Source organism: Agelaius phoeniceus, chromosome 7 (genome assembly GCF_051311805.1).
Source record: "Agelaius phoeniceus isolate bAgePho1 chromosome 7, bAgePho1.hap1, whole genome shotgun sequence".
In the NCBI taxonomy this organism is placed as follows: Eukaryota; Metazoa; Chordata; class Aves; order Passeriformes; family Icteridae; genus Agelaius; species Agelaius phoeniceus.
Genome location: NC_135271.1, coordinates 17,493,578 through 17,507,604, shown reverse-complemented (window position 1 = coordinate 17,507,604; position 14,027 = coordinate 17,493,578). Strand labels below are relative to the sequence as shown.

Genomic DNA, 14,027 nt, shown 5'->3' with positions numbered 1-14,027 from the left:
TGAATGTAAGGACATCTACCAATCCACACAACAGAGATATAGCTTGTGCATCAGTTGAAAGCCCACCTGGGGTTCATCTGCACTTTTCCAGCAGAGAAACAGCTCCAGCCAGGCACTCACAGCTTTTTATTTCAGGAATATCAGCAGAATTTTTACTGCTTTCTAGTTTCTTGCCCAGATCCACTGAAATTGGTTAGATCAAGTCTCAGAGGTTGGGTTCCAAGGGTGCTTCTCGTCCTTTGCCCAAAATGGAAATAAATGTGATGATGTGCCTTGTTTAGGCAGCTTTGCAGGAAGCAGTGGTATTGTGGGAAGCACTCCTGTGGTACAGAATGGAGAGCTCAGTCACTCTGGGGGCATTGGCTCAACCTGTCATGGCCAGGTAGTTCCTGGCAGGTTGATTAGCACTTTTGGGAGTACAAAGGGAAGAAGAGCTGTACTTCTGTGCCTCTAAAGCTGTTTGGTTGTTTGTTTTTGTTTTTTTTTTTGCATGTAGGATCAGAGCCAATTCGTAGCAGAACGGGAAAAAGTGGAACTTCTACCCCCACTACTCCTGGCTCCACTGCCATCACTCCAGGGACACCACCAAGCTATGCCTCCCGTACCCCAGGCACTCCAGGGACACCCAGTTACTCCAGAACTCCCCACACTCCTGGGACCCCCAAATCTGCAATACTGGTACCTACTGAGAAAAAAGTTGCCATAATTCGCACTCCTCCTAAATCTCCAGCAACTCCAAAGCAGCTACGAGTTATTAACCAGCCTCTACCTGACCTCAAGAATGTCAGGTCCAAAATTGGGTCAACAGATAATATCAAATACCAGCCTAAAGGAGGGCAGGTAAGGATTCCATTCTTTATGTTCACCCATATGTGATTTACTCTTTAGTGTGCACCTTTGTGATAGGAGACATTTTGAGTTTTCTTATAAAGCTGTTTGTGTTCTCCAAATCCCTTGATTGTTTAAGTGATGTTAAATGGCAAAGAAGATGACAATCTTCAGAACTTAACTGTGCCTGCTGTAGGTCTTCCAGAGAAAAAGAACAGGCTCATATTATAAACAGGAGGTGTGGATCCTGTTTTCATGGTAAATTAGCACATCCAATACTTTCCAGGATTTGCACAGTAGCCAGTTACTCATAAAGTCAAGGAGATAATGCCTCAGCAAAGGTACTTCTGCCTTTATTTTGACAGGTGGGATTATTTTGCATGGGAGCTCCACTCCATTTGCCATACCATGTAGCAGATGGGGGTGTGCAGGGGCTCCAGCAACACAAATTCAGACTGTGCTCCTGGATTGGCATTCCTCTTACAGGCCCAGCTGTTGGACGTAGGGCCCAAAGCCAGCACCATGGTACCCTGTCCTCCTCCTCTCTGTCACTCTCTCTGGACTGTAACAATTATACAAGAACCAGGAGGCCACAGCAAGTTGTGTTTCTTTGTAGACACCATGCCTAGACAGCTGAATTTCCTTAGCAGCTCTAAAGAACTGCTCAGAGTCTTTGCTGAGCAGGGAAGGATGGCACAGGATGGCATTTCACTGCTGTGGGCATTACAGGGGAAATCTGAACATCACTGAAGCAAAGCATTTTTTAGTTCTAGTGGTATGTAGCCACTGAGCTGTGGGTTAGGCAAAGAGAAGCTCACTAAATTTTTCCTTCATGTCTCCTTTATGCCATAGTTGCTCAGTCTACTCAAAAGGTTTTAGGATAATTCTTTTCCAGTTTCTACAGTTGAATTTTATAGGGTCTTTGAGAGCAGCACATGAAAGCTAATTTCATTTCCTTGTGTCTGCTTAGTTCTTTAATGTCTGGTAGTAATATTACACTGGTTGAAATGAGCTGTTATCTGCTATTTGCTTTTAGTGATGATATATGAAACAAACAGAAAGCTTCTTGTTAACCTGAACTGGAAGTGCTGATAGCAACAGGAAAAACAAGCAGAGAAAAGCCCAGCATATATTGGGCAAGTACATAAACATAGCATGCAAATCATTAAAGGAGTACAGATAGGCAGCCCAAAAGTGTCATCTCGAGACAGAGTATCCTTTTACCAGTGGTATATTTGAGCCTGGCACAAGGATTTATCTTAACTTTGAGCTGCTCTAGAGAAAGCTGCACTCTTGAAACTGCCAGAGGCTGGGTTGCAAAACTGAAGAAGCTCTTGGGGATGTATGAATGCTAAATAAATCAAGAGGTGCAGTGCTTCAGCCTGGAATTTTATCAAAAGCTCATCAGACAGCAGACTGATTTTCCTTCAGCTCGGACTTGCCAGCCACAGAAACAAAGAAAAGGGGAGAAATCATTCCACCTGATGGGGGTTGTGTGAGTGTGAAGAGAATGCTTTTAGAGGAAGACACAAGCTAACTTTTCACTGCATTAAGCTCCTACTAGGAATAGATGGCTTGAAACATTTTAGTGTTTTAATTGGTATTCTGCAGTGGGGAGAAATGAGACCTTCTCTGCTCTGTGGTGCAGCCAGGAGGTGCTTGTCTGGTTTTCTCTTTATGGTACAGTATGGTGAAATGGATCATTGCTGGCAAAGCTCAGAGGAGGCTTGCTCATGGGTTTGTCTGCTGGGCTTCAGATGGATTTTCACACTGCATCAGCTGAGGAGGAAATGCTGTGCTTTCAAAAGTAACCCATTTGCATCTGTTATTTCTCAGACAGCCCAAAGGAAGCATGGGGAGCTGGGAGAGGGTGTTGGAAATCTGTTTCAGATGCCAAGACTGACTTTTTTGTTCTATTTTTTTGGTTCCAATTTTTGGTTTTCCTTTCGAAATTCTTTCTATGGATGTGGTTGGTACCATATCAGAGTACAGAAGTGCACTAATTGAGTATTTTTATTCCTGGCAAGGCAGAGTATTTAGAATGCTTCATGGACCAGCAACCAAGGATAAAACTAACCTACATTTCTCTTAATTTTATCTTAAAATGTATACCTAAAATCTCAGCCACAGGCAAGAACTTCAGTGGATGTGAAGGAGCAGAGCTTCATCAAAGTGAATGGAGCTGCACAGACTAGAATTACATGCATAAGCTTTAAAATGCCACTAATTATAGTGACAGGCAGGCACCTTGTAAGAAGTAAGATGACACATAGAAAAAAGAAATATCTACGCCATGCTAAAGAATGAAATGTTCCATGAAGGTTTTTGGGAAGATTAAGGAAGAACTTCACCATCTTCCCTAAATTGTAGAAAACAAAATGCAATTAGTAATGAGTCAGAAAGTTTGAACAAATTGATGACACCACTATTCAGTAGATGCTTTCCAAAAACCACAGAAATGCTTGCAAGGAGAATAGGCTTGTTCATTAAGTGATAAAATAGACTGGCACTGGTAAGACATCTCAGAGGTGGGCAGATGAAGAGGTTCGAATGGATATCTTAGCTTCAAAATCAGTTTGGATTAATGATGAATTGATTTTTTTTTTTGCCTTGTCTTCTTTTATATATTCTCTGTGTTCTTTACACATAAATTTTGTCTTGGTTTGAAAAGACAGGTGTCTGCTAAGGAAGGCAGGAGCTTCTCTTGAAATGGAAAATGTAAACCCTCTCCCTCTGAATTATTATGATTTTGAAATTAAGGGGCTCTTGGGCAAAGATATAGGAGTAGGAATAACAGTTTATATAAGGAAAAATAAAAATGCAGTAATAAAAAAACCAAAAAACACTAACAGAGTCAGAACAGGAGCTGACCCCCTGTGTGTCAGGGTGGTGGCACAGTGCCATTCCATGGTGGCTCAGCCCTCCTGCAGTGCCAGCTGTGGTTCTGCTGGAGCAGGGATCCTGCACAGGGGGGGAGTTTTCCTCTGAAGCTCCAGGGCTGCTGGAGATGGGCCTGGTGTCCCTCTGGGAATGCAGGGGAGAAGAAAGCTGCTCCTCTGGGCATGCAGGGGAGAAGAAAGCTGCTCCTCTGGGCATGCAGGGGAGAAGAAAGCTGCTCCTCTGGGAATGCAGTGGGCAAAGGCTGCTGTGGTGTTCCCAGGGTCAGATTGTATCCAGGTAGGAATGCTTGGCTCCTCCCCTGGGCAGAGCATCTCCCAGTGGGATGATGGAATTTGATCAGCCATGCAGGGACACTCAGTGGCCATGAACAGAAGAGATCTCCTGGAGGGAGGATGGGTTGTGGAAGAGATAAAGAACACTGCCCCTCCTGATTTTAACAGGTGGCCCAATTAACAGAAGATGGCTGCCCCACCTGGTTCCAACAGATGGCCACAGAATACACACCCCCAGCCACATCTTGCATTTCCAACCTAAGACAATTTGTAGCTCTGTATCCTATTATTGTATTTGTAGCTTATCTCCAGTACTTTTCCTGATTCTACCCAATTAACAGAAAGACAACACATTCCAAAGGTTCCAAGCTGGGGATCTGAGGCTCCTGTCCTATCTTGGTTCTTCCTGGGAACCAAGGTTGAGACCAGCTCTTCCAGACATATTTTTATAAACAGTTTAGTCCCTATCTAAAGGAGGGGGAATTTGAAAAAGAGTTGAAATGGGATTACCTTACCAATCATGCTTCTAACTGGGGATTTTTGTCAGAGATGCTAATTGGTAAACCCTATAAAAAATGTATACACATTATGCTGTGTGTACAACTTAGGTGCACAATTCGCCAGGTGGAAAACACCAAAGGATCCTTACAAAGGTAACCCATTTTTACCCCTCTAAATGTGTCTGGCTGCTGATTTTAGGACCAGTGAAAAGGCATCAAGATGGCAGGAGAGATTCCCCCCAGCACACACCCCAAACCCCCATCATCATGATTTACAACCCTGTCTGCAGAGATCAGTGGGCTTCTCACATGTTCCCTGCCTCAGTGACAGCTTGCTAGGGTGCAGTCAGTACAGACACAGACTGGTCTGGTTGGTGCACCAGACCTGAGCACCTCCTGGAGAAAGGGAGGTCAAAAGTTCTCAGTTAACTTCCCCTTGAGGTGGCATCTTGTAGTTCCTCCCCATTCTGCTGTTTCGCATGTCTTTGCACCACATTATGAACACTCATGACTGCCCAAAATCTGCAAGTCTTTAAGTTATGTACTGTTGCTGCAATGACTGTTGAAGAGTGTCTAAAAAAATGGTGGAGAGCAAGTCTTCACATAAAGTGCAGTCTGAGCTGTTGCTGGATCCCACTCTCCTTCCAGCACATCATGTGCTTTTTCTCCAGTTCATTGTAACAGCATAGGTGAATCAAAACCACTTAGGCCCACGTTAAGAGGATGTTCTTGCACAGGTCAGTGATGAACATAAATGAGCTTATAAGGGCCAAACTCAGTGCATTCCCCAGCCAGAGGCACCTGAGGCAGCTGTACAGGGAGGTGTGGATTGACAGGGAGCATGGCTGCTGTTACATGATGCAGCTGAGAGACTGGGAGACAGTTGTTTCCACACTGTTGGCTTCACTCATTGGAATAAGTTTGTGCATTTGTCAACTCAACAATTCAGAACTGTAAAATAAATTAATCTCTGTCAGTCTGCTCTTGCTTTCTTTGTACATTCCCAAGTCTGGGGATTTGCAAGACATTTGAAGGGATTTGTTCTGCACTGAAAATTAGAAATGAATTCACTACTTGTTAATTGCAGATCTACAAATGTGAAGAGAAATTAGGAGTTTCAGGTAACCTTCAAAACTCTGTCAGAGCTCAAACCTGTAATTTTTAAGTCTATGAAATTTAGAATTCTGGCTGAAAATTGCAGATTGGGCAGAAATAACATCTTGCAGCTCCAGTGTTCAGACTGCACTTGTTTAAAGGAAGCCTTGCCTGAGTACAGTCTGTACAGTTAAGCCTTGAATTATTCTGGATAAAAAGCTAGATGTTCTTCCTGACTCATATTTTAGAAAAATTAAGCAATCACTGCCAGCCTCTAGCAAGTGTCAGAAGGGCTTTTTTGGGGAAAGGTGTTTGCTTGCTAGAACTGAGCAGAGAATTAGGACAGAGTAACATCACTGCAGTACCTAACCCATCTGTAAAATATGCACCCTGCCTGTGAGGCAAACTGTGAAGCACAATCAGGATGCTCCCAAGCAGTCTCATGGGCTCCAGCCACTAAGAGAACTTCTACCCACTGCAGCAGCCATATGTGTCTCTCAGTTTTTTGTAGGCAGTGAGCAGCAGTGCCCTGATTTCTGCCGCTCAGATGCTCAGTCTAGGGCTGAAGGTGCCACTTTCTGGAGGATTCAGTATCTTTCCACCAACTACAGTTGGCAGCTTAAGCAACCAGTTCCAACTCTTAGCTGGCTAATGTTAGAAGAGTCAAATCCCAGCTGTGATAGTACCATGTGGTGTTGTTCTCTCATTAATAACTATGGGGAGAAGCTGTATTTTTTTTTTTCTTAGAGTAGGTTGAAATTACCAGGATGTAAATTCCTGTGAAAGTAGTCTGAGTTATCCCAGCAGTGAGCTCAGCAAAGGAGGTGTTTCCAGCTGAGCTCTAAGTAGCCTAAATTTTGAGAAATAAAATGAGAAAGGTTGTTGTTTTGGGAATAATGGTCAGGGAATACATAATCTGGATCAAAGCTGTTTCATCATATAATAGTGTTCCATTTTGCATGGAAAGGTTAGAAAAAAAAATTGTTTTGCTAGACAGGAAGGGCAGGAAAGAAAAGAATAGAAGGTTTTATATTGGAAATTTGGATTTCAACAATAAAATGCTAAGGGGCATATCTGCTGACTGTTGGGAAAGCCAGCTTACATGACGAGATGACTGCAAGATATTTTTGAATTGAACTGAACAACCTAATTGTCTCCATTATGCTGGAGTAAAGAAATTCCAGAGGTAGTGGTTCAAAACTCATCTCTTCTCAAAGTCACAGAAACTGATTTGGAAACTGGCACCTGATGCTCAACACTTGATATTTGAAGCTAATAGTACTCTTTCCATGAGTAGGAACTGTTGTGTCAAAGGTTTAAGTATTGGATTCTGAATTTTAGCAAAATCTGTTAGTTTGGTTGTTGTTGGGTTGTTGTTGCTGTTAAAGGGAGTACTAAACCAAGGATTTTGTGTTTTAGGTGAATTAATTGCACTCCAAGGATTTTTTTAATTTGGTGTGAATCTTCAATACTTTTTTACAATTCTTTTGATCAGCTCCCCAGCTTTAGTGAGGAGTGTGATTGTAGAACGTGCTACAGTTCATCTGACAGGGAACTTGCACTTCCTTGAACTCTCTGTTAAATTCACTTTTGACTGTATTGACTGTAAACTCTTTGGCATGGAAAATGGTTGTTTAATTTTGTACTAGTAGCATAATTATGCAGACCCTCTAAGTATTTGTCCACAGGCCTTTCCTCCCCTGATTGGTAGGGACATGCCTTGTTCAGTATGGCCATCTTGTTATTTACTTTAGTACAGTGATGTGAGGGTAGGTGTAAAGAAGCTTGTAAATCAGCCACTCTTGTCCCATGCAAGGATTCAGGACTTGGCTGATCACAATATTATCTGCCCAGTGTCTGCCTCTCAGTATGTTTTTAAAAGTCAGAAATGACTGTTTGCTTGCTCACCCTTTACTAAGAGCAGGGTGAGAACGGGACATTGTTTTGCCTATGTCCAGCACAGCCTTTTATTTTGAGTATCACTAGATTCTGGATTGGCAGCCTTGCTGGTGTGTGTATCCACTTATTCCAGGAGTGCAAAGGCTGAACATCATCACAAGCCCTGTCTGTAGGTGTGGAAAATCTGAGGCACAGTCTTTCTCTTCAAGGACTTTACTAGGCCAAATAAATACCCTCTGTCTCCCTTTCCTCTCCCTGTAGCCTCTGGCAGGAGCATGAAGACTGGTATCATCTGTCCTTGGCAGCAGATAAATTTGGAAGCACTTTGAACTCTCTCTTGATTCTAATCAGTTTTAACCTTAACCTTACTTCCTGTGCAAGATCAATTCTTGTCTCACTTAAATACCTGTGTTAACCTGGAGATCAAACACTGAAAGATTGTCTAGTTCCTGGGATATAGCTTAGTCAAAGTGCTGTGGTAGATAGAAGGAAGCTTTCCTTTTTGATAAGCTATTCAGAGTCTGGAAGCTTTTCCCAGTGTCACAGCTCCACAGCATGTTCAAACAGCCAAGTAGAGCCAAGCTAGAGTATTTTTAAATGCTTTAGGCAGTATTTGTGGCAGAGCTTCTCAGAGGCCCTAATTGCAAGGCAGGGAGAGCATAAGCCATCATTTCCTTGGAAAAAATATTCAGAGCCTGTAATATCATCAGCATCACCATTTTTGTTCTTCAAATAGCCATTTCAATGTGTACCAGTGTAGTATGCCATAGAAGGGAAGCTGTTTATGGACTCTGCCCAGATGTTGGTAAGTTAGGGGTTTTTCCTCTTCTTGTGAAAAGCAGCTGAACTGAATTTTTCTAGGCAGCAATGGAATATAATTCTTTCTCTTGCATAAGCAGCTTTTGGACATTGGTGTTGTCTTTACAACTGAACTAAATTCTCTGAGGCATTTCTCTGCCTTCCTCTCAGTGTTTCTACACATTTCTGCTCATCACGAACACAGTGGTGTAGTACTGGCAGAGGACGACCTGCAAACTGTTGTACAGGGAGTCTTTGAAATCCAACTCATATTCTACTTAACAGGAGGCATATATCTGCCTGGAAGATTAACAAGTATTGTGTCTCATAGCCTGTCTGCTTCTTCTTGTGCCAGCAAGCTTAACCCAAAACTATTCCCTGTGCTCCAGTGTAATGTTTCCCTTAGACCATAAGCCCCAGCTGCTCTGATTGTCAGTCAGGCCACTGAAGGAGTAGGAAGGGAGCCAGTTAACTGGGCTGAGTGCAGAGCAATATAGGCCTCATCTAAATCAACTCTGAGAAAAATACCTTCTGCACTTGTTTTCCTTGCAGACTATGCATCATAAATGTTCCACATTGCCCAGAGCTCTGACAGGCAGCATTCCAGCTGCATGGGTGGGTGTTGGAGTGCACTCTCCCAGTCCTGCTGGGGACTCTCTGGAAGCAGTGGGAGTCACTGGGGCCGTGCTGTGTGCATGCTGGCACACAGTCTGCCTTGGGCTTCAGTTCTGGACCACTACTGAGGAGTCAGCAGAAGACAGAGTGAGGGGAAGGCCTGTCAGACATCTAGGGCTTCAGACAGAATCCAGTTTTCTCTTGGGCAATATGGTTTTATAGAATAAACATTGCATTGTCTGTAAGGCTTTAATTTTCCACGGTGGTTTAATTACACATAATTATGACAAGTGCTGAGGAACCTCTGCTTCGTCTTAATCCACATACTGACTTCCAGGCCCTTTCCAGCATACCTGGGCAAACCAGTATTGCATCAGAAGAGAAGGTACCCACTTCATACTGGCAGGTCAGAACAGGGGTTACAAGGTACTCTGTCCCAACATTATCCTGTTGGGATTTCTAGAGAGTGTGGATAGAAAGCAGTCCTGTTTCTGCCACAGACTTTCATTTTGCCACACACAAAATGTTCCCCCTTTCCTGAATGAGAGCATGAGCGGGCTTGATCTTTCATTTAACTTTCAGCACAACTGAAGTGCATATATGTGCATCCCTACCACACCTCCACCCACACACAAGATGTACATACACATTTGGAACACAGAGAACCTTCCTGGTGAGTCATTGTGTTTGTGCTGCCTCTGTTGCAGGCAGCAGCATCATCTAATTCCTTTCATCAAGTGCCATCATGAAAGTTTGCCATTTTCTTGTAGCTGTGCTCCCTCACGTGGCAGTTCCTTGCTCTGATAGTTAAAGATTTCCTTCCAGATGCCAGCTTCAATTGATTCATAGTCAGTTTACCTTCTTTGTTTGCAAGCCAAAATTTCTCTTTAGCCCGAATGGTTCCTGTCCCTTTCTGGTAAGTTCCCTCTCCTGATTGCAATGATTCCTCAAACAAAACTGCTCCTGCAGTCCCATTGGCTGGCTGGCAAGCTCAGCCTCTCTCAACTCATTTGGAACTTGTTGGACAATTTCAGCCGGTGCTGGCAAGGGAGCAGTGGTGAGAAATACAGGTGGTTCCTCCACACAGAGTGATGGCTGTTGACAGAGTATGGAGCAGGGACTCAGCATAACACCATCACTGGGATAAAGGCAGTGAACTCAGCCCTTCTCCACCATCAGGGACAGCAAATAGTTGGCTAGTTGTGTATTATACTGCCTGTTGGCCCAGTCTAGCAGAATTGGAAGAATGCTTGGGACAAAATGCTGGCTGGAAGGGATAGGGATAGGGCTTGCTGGAGTATACAGGATGGATGAATTAAGCAGTTTAAGCCCTTATTTGCAGGAAACAAAGCCCTGTTCATTTGTGGAACACTTAGTTATAGAGGGTGGTTATGATTTAAATATGTGCAGGGATACTGATATATCCCAGGAAAGGGAGAAACATATCATCAGGGAAAACATGAATCAGTTCAGTTCTTCCCTGTGCCAGATGAGCAGCAGAATGCATGCATGTCCTTCAGCTCTCTCCAGCCCTCAGCCCAGGACACAAATGATGCATAGGTCTCCTGCTGGCCCTGCTGCACTGGGGCACATTTCACCCAGTGAGATGGAGAGATAATTGAGATGATTGGTTCTTTATATATCTGCTAGCTGGGTCCATGGGCCATGAGACTCATGAACTGTCAGACTTCTGAGTGCAAATCAGCCTTTAGGCACTTGATCAAAGGCACTCTCTCAACTTTTCACCTTGCTTTGGCTCTATTTTAAGCTACAGGCCCGGAGTGCAGAGGTCTTGCCATGACCCATAAGTCAGCATTTTCAGAGCAGATGAATCCCTGTGGCCATAGTTAAGAAGTGCTGCTGATCCATCATTGAGAGATGTGCTCAGAAAGTGCCAGGAAGGCTTTCCTTCTGTTTTGCCCAATTGTGTCTAGCCAGAAGCTGTCTGAGAGCCAGATCTGAATACACATCTGATGTGTGGTTCTGTAACTGATGTGACATGTGTCTCATATAGTACTGGGGTACATTTTTAAACAAACATCATATTGAAAGAAAGCACAAGCATGAAATTCCAAAGGCATTTGCTTTCATATTTCAGTGTACGTTGGTTTACTTGGACAGATAAGCAGATGGGAGGGGGAAAGAAAGAAATCAGTTTGACTATTGAAGATGCCCTTCTGAAGGTGACCTAGAGGTTGTGTGGGGTTGGCTGGTGCTGTCATCATTGGTGAGTTGAAATACCTCGGGATTTCAGCCTGTGCTGGCTGGATCTGGGATTTCTGCATCAAAGGCTGGAGTGGTGAGCTGTGGGAAGGTGGGTTCCCATCTTCTTGTGGCCAGTTCAGTAGAAATACTGAACATCACTCAATAGACCCTAGGACTGTCCAAAGACCTGGCCCAGTCCAAGCAAGCATGGAGTTCTTCAAATTTTTCAGGGAAAAGCCACCTCTCATACCTCACAGTATAGAACTTTCCCCTTTGTATCTCACCACCACTTTGTGAGGTAGAAAAAGAGCAGCACAATATATTTACAGATGCTGTGTGAACATACTAAGAGATTGACAGGGTTTATTTTCTCACATTTCAATACAAGTGTCCGAAGAAGGAGTCACTGTAGGAGGCAAATTACCCTGGTTTCCTTGTCCTGCACCCCCAACTGAGTGTGTATGTGGTATATAGTAAGTTACCTCCAATTCCTTTTAGGTTAGGATTTTAAACAAGAAGATCGATTTTAGCGATATTCAGTCCCGGTGTGGTTCCAGAGATAACATCAAACATTCTGCAGGGGGAGGAAATGTAAGTAGTATGGACACTCTGGGAACAGGCACTTCCACTGTGGTGAAGCACCTCACACAGGCAGAAGCCTCTGTCTCCCTTCCTCTGAGCACTGCTTTCCTTCTTGCTGCTGTTTCACATGTGAGTTTGTCTGGTAGTCGAGTGAGCCCTGTGTTTGCAGTGGTGGCCTCCTGATCTTTCCCCAAAGAGCACAACACATTTTCAGAACTTGGACAGGGAAAGGAAGTTATAAAAGAAGGGTTATCTCTAAGTGATGAAAGAAGGGTTATCATCTCTAAATGATAAAATTAGGGTTATCTCTAAATGCCCAAGTGAAAGTGCAGTCTGAGCCAAAATGGTTCAGTGCCTTTCTTTCATGGGAGGAGCCCAAGAAAGTAATTTCCAGAAGAGACTGCAGCTTGCAGTGAGACTCCAGCCTCCCCACTGGGCATTTTCTGTGCACCAGTCCTTCCCCAGCTAACCTTTCAGTTATGTGCATTCAGCAGAGGGGAAGAAGAAAAATAAAACAGGAGGACAAAGAAAGCTCAGAGAAGAGGGTGTGATCAGCCAGCATGCTGAGTGCTGATGTCACAGCATTATTCCAGTATAAGAAACTGAGGTGGCCCAGGGTTTGACCAGACACCTGCTGGTTTTATTGGGCACACTGGAGTAGCTTAAGGTGGATATGACTGTCCTGATGGAAATGATCACCCCTCAGATGGAAGAGCTGATGGTGTGGGCACATCTGATCCAGGCAGAGTCAATACAGCAGCCAGTGCTGCCTAAGCCACTGGGGGTGTGGTGAGCAAGCCAGTGGCATTGCAGTTACCCTGGAGCTCCTGGTTGGCTGTGACTTCTTGGGGCCTGCCAGCTCTGTGCCTGTGGGCCACATCTTGGAGCTATTTGGGAGTGTCACTCTGTGGCTGTTCCCAAGCTGGGCTCAGCACAGCCATGGCAAGGTGGCAGCAGGAGGAGGGGGGGTGCCTGACCTGCTGCTCTGCAGTGAGCACTGAGCCAGCTGGCTGAACCTCAGCCTGCTCAGGTACAGCTGCAGGAGGCACATGTGTAGATTACTCAGACTCTGCATAGTGGATTGACAGGAAATGGATACCATATATAGATGCAGAAAAATACAAAACAGATGGTAGAGAAAAAAGCAGTCACCAAAATATCCTAGTTGCCAGGATGCATAATCGAGACAGAAGTAAATGGAATGGATCCTGCTGTGTGCAGGGCTTTGGAGCACCCACTCTGAAAGGAGGAGGCTCAGAAACATTTTAGAAAGAACCCACAAGCTGATCTCCTTTATCCTCCTCTTCATTTTGCTAATAGTAAAGCTTAACCCAGCTTTGTCATCTCCCTATGTGGGAGGTTTCCTCTTTTGTGGCATGCTCTGTTTTCTACTAACCATTTCTCCTTTTGCAGTGGTTTATAGAAGCATCTCACTCTTTCTCTGCAGGGCTTGGCTTTTAACATGTTTTTTTTATTTTATTATTTTCATTCTTGTAATTTTTGCATGTGTGCACTTTTGACAGGTACAAATTGTAACCAAGAAGATTGACTTGAGTCATGTGACTTCCAAGTGTGGCTCACTCAAGAATATCCACCACAAACCAGGTACTGTAGGAATTTATGGGTTGTGGGACAAAGCAAGAACCTAATACTGTTATTTGAGCTCAGAATCATGGATGATACTGTTCTCTTTTACAGTCAAAGAGAAAAGAAATACTCTTTAGTAATAAAAATACATTAAATTACTTAACTAAATATATAAAGGCATAAAGGTATGAGACCACCTAGTTTAGGGAGGTGATAAAAAAATACTGCCAAAGGATGGTGCTCTGGCATAAGATTGAATTATAGGCTGAAGTCAGTGAAATACTTAAGCATGTGCTTAAACCCATGAAAACCAGTAGGACTGCAGCACCTGCTTACAGTTTAAATATATGTTGAAGATTTTGTATTTTACTGAACATGCAGAGCATTATTCTGTGCTTCTCCAAAACCATTAGATCTCAACTAAAAAGGAGGTAATGTGAGTGCATTCGTGCTTCAGGTCAACTTTCTCCTGCACCATTTCAATTTCTTAATGTATGTTTCCTTTTCCTCTGTAGGAGGTGGGCGTGTGAAAATTGAGAGTGTGAAACTGGATTTCAAAGAAAAAGCTCAGGCTAAAGTTGGTTCACTGGAAAATGCCCACCATGTACCTGGTGGTGGTAACGTCAAGGTAAAGGAACAGCTGTCAGTAAAGGCTCCCACTATGCCCCTGGCCCAGTGAAATTACTAGGGCTGTAAATTCAGTGATGGCTCTGAATTGAGTAGGAAACATCCTGTCTGTCCTCCT

The 14,027-nt window shown here is 43.7% G+C and overlaps 1 protein-coding gene across 32 annotated transcripts in view; it reads left to right on the top strand.

Moving 5' to 3' along the window:
* Positions 1-14,027, top strand: part of MAP2 (microtubule associated protein 2) — a 222,191-nt gene that overhangs the window by 203,487 nt on the left and 4,677 nt on the right. For 20 of the 32 annotated variants that reach the window (XM_077181072.1, XM_077181079.1, XM_077181070.1 and 17 more), the window contains 4 exons: positions 497-840; positions 11,612-11,704; positions 13,219-13,300; positions 13,798-13,910. In XM_077181072.1, the coding sequence (XP_077037187.1) occupies positions 497-840; positions 11,612-11,704; positions 13,219-13,300; positions 13,798-13,910 (632 nt within the window). The remainder of the gene's footprint in view (positions 1-496; positions 841-11,611; positions 11,705-13,218; positions 13,301-13,797; positions 13,911-14,027) is intronic. The other 12 variants (XM_077181094.1, XM_077181097.1, XM_077181100.1 and 9 more) reach the window with 1 other exon arrangement.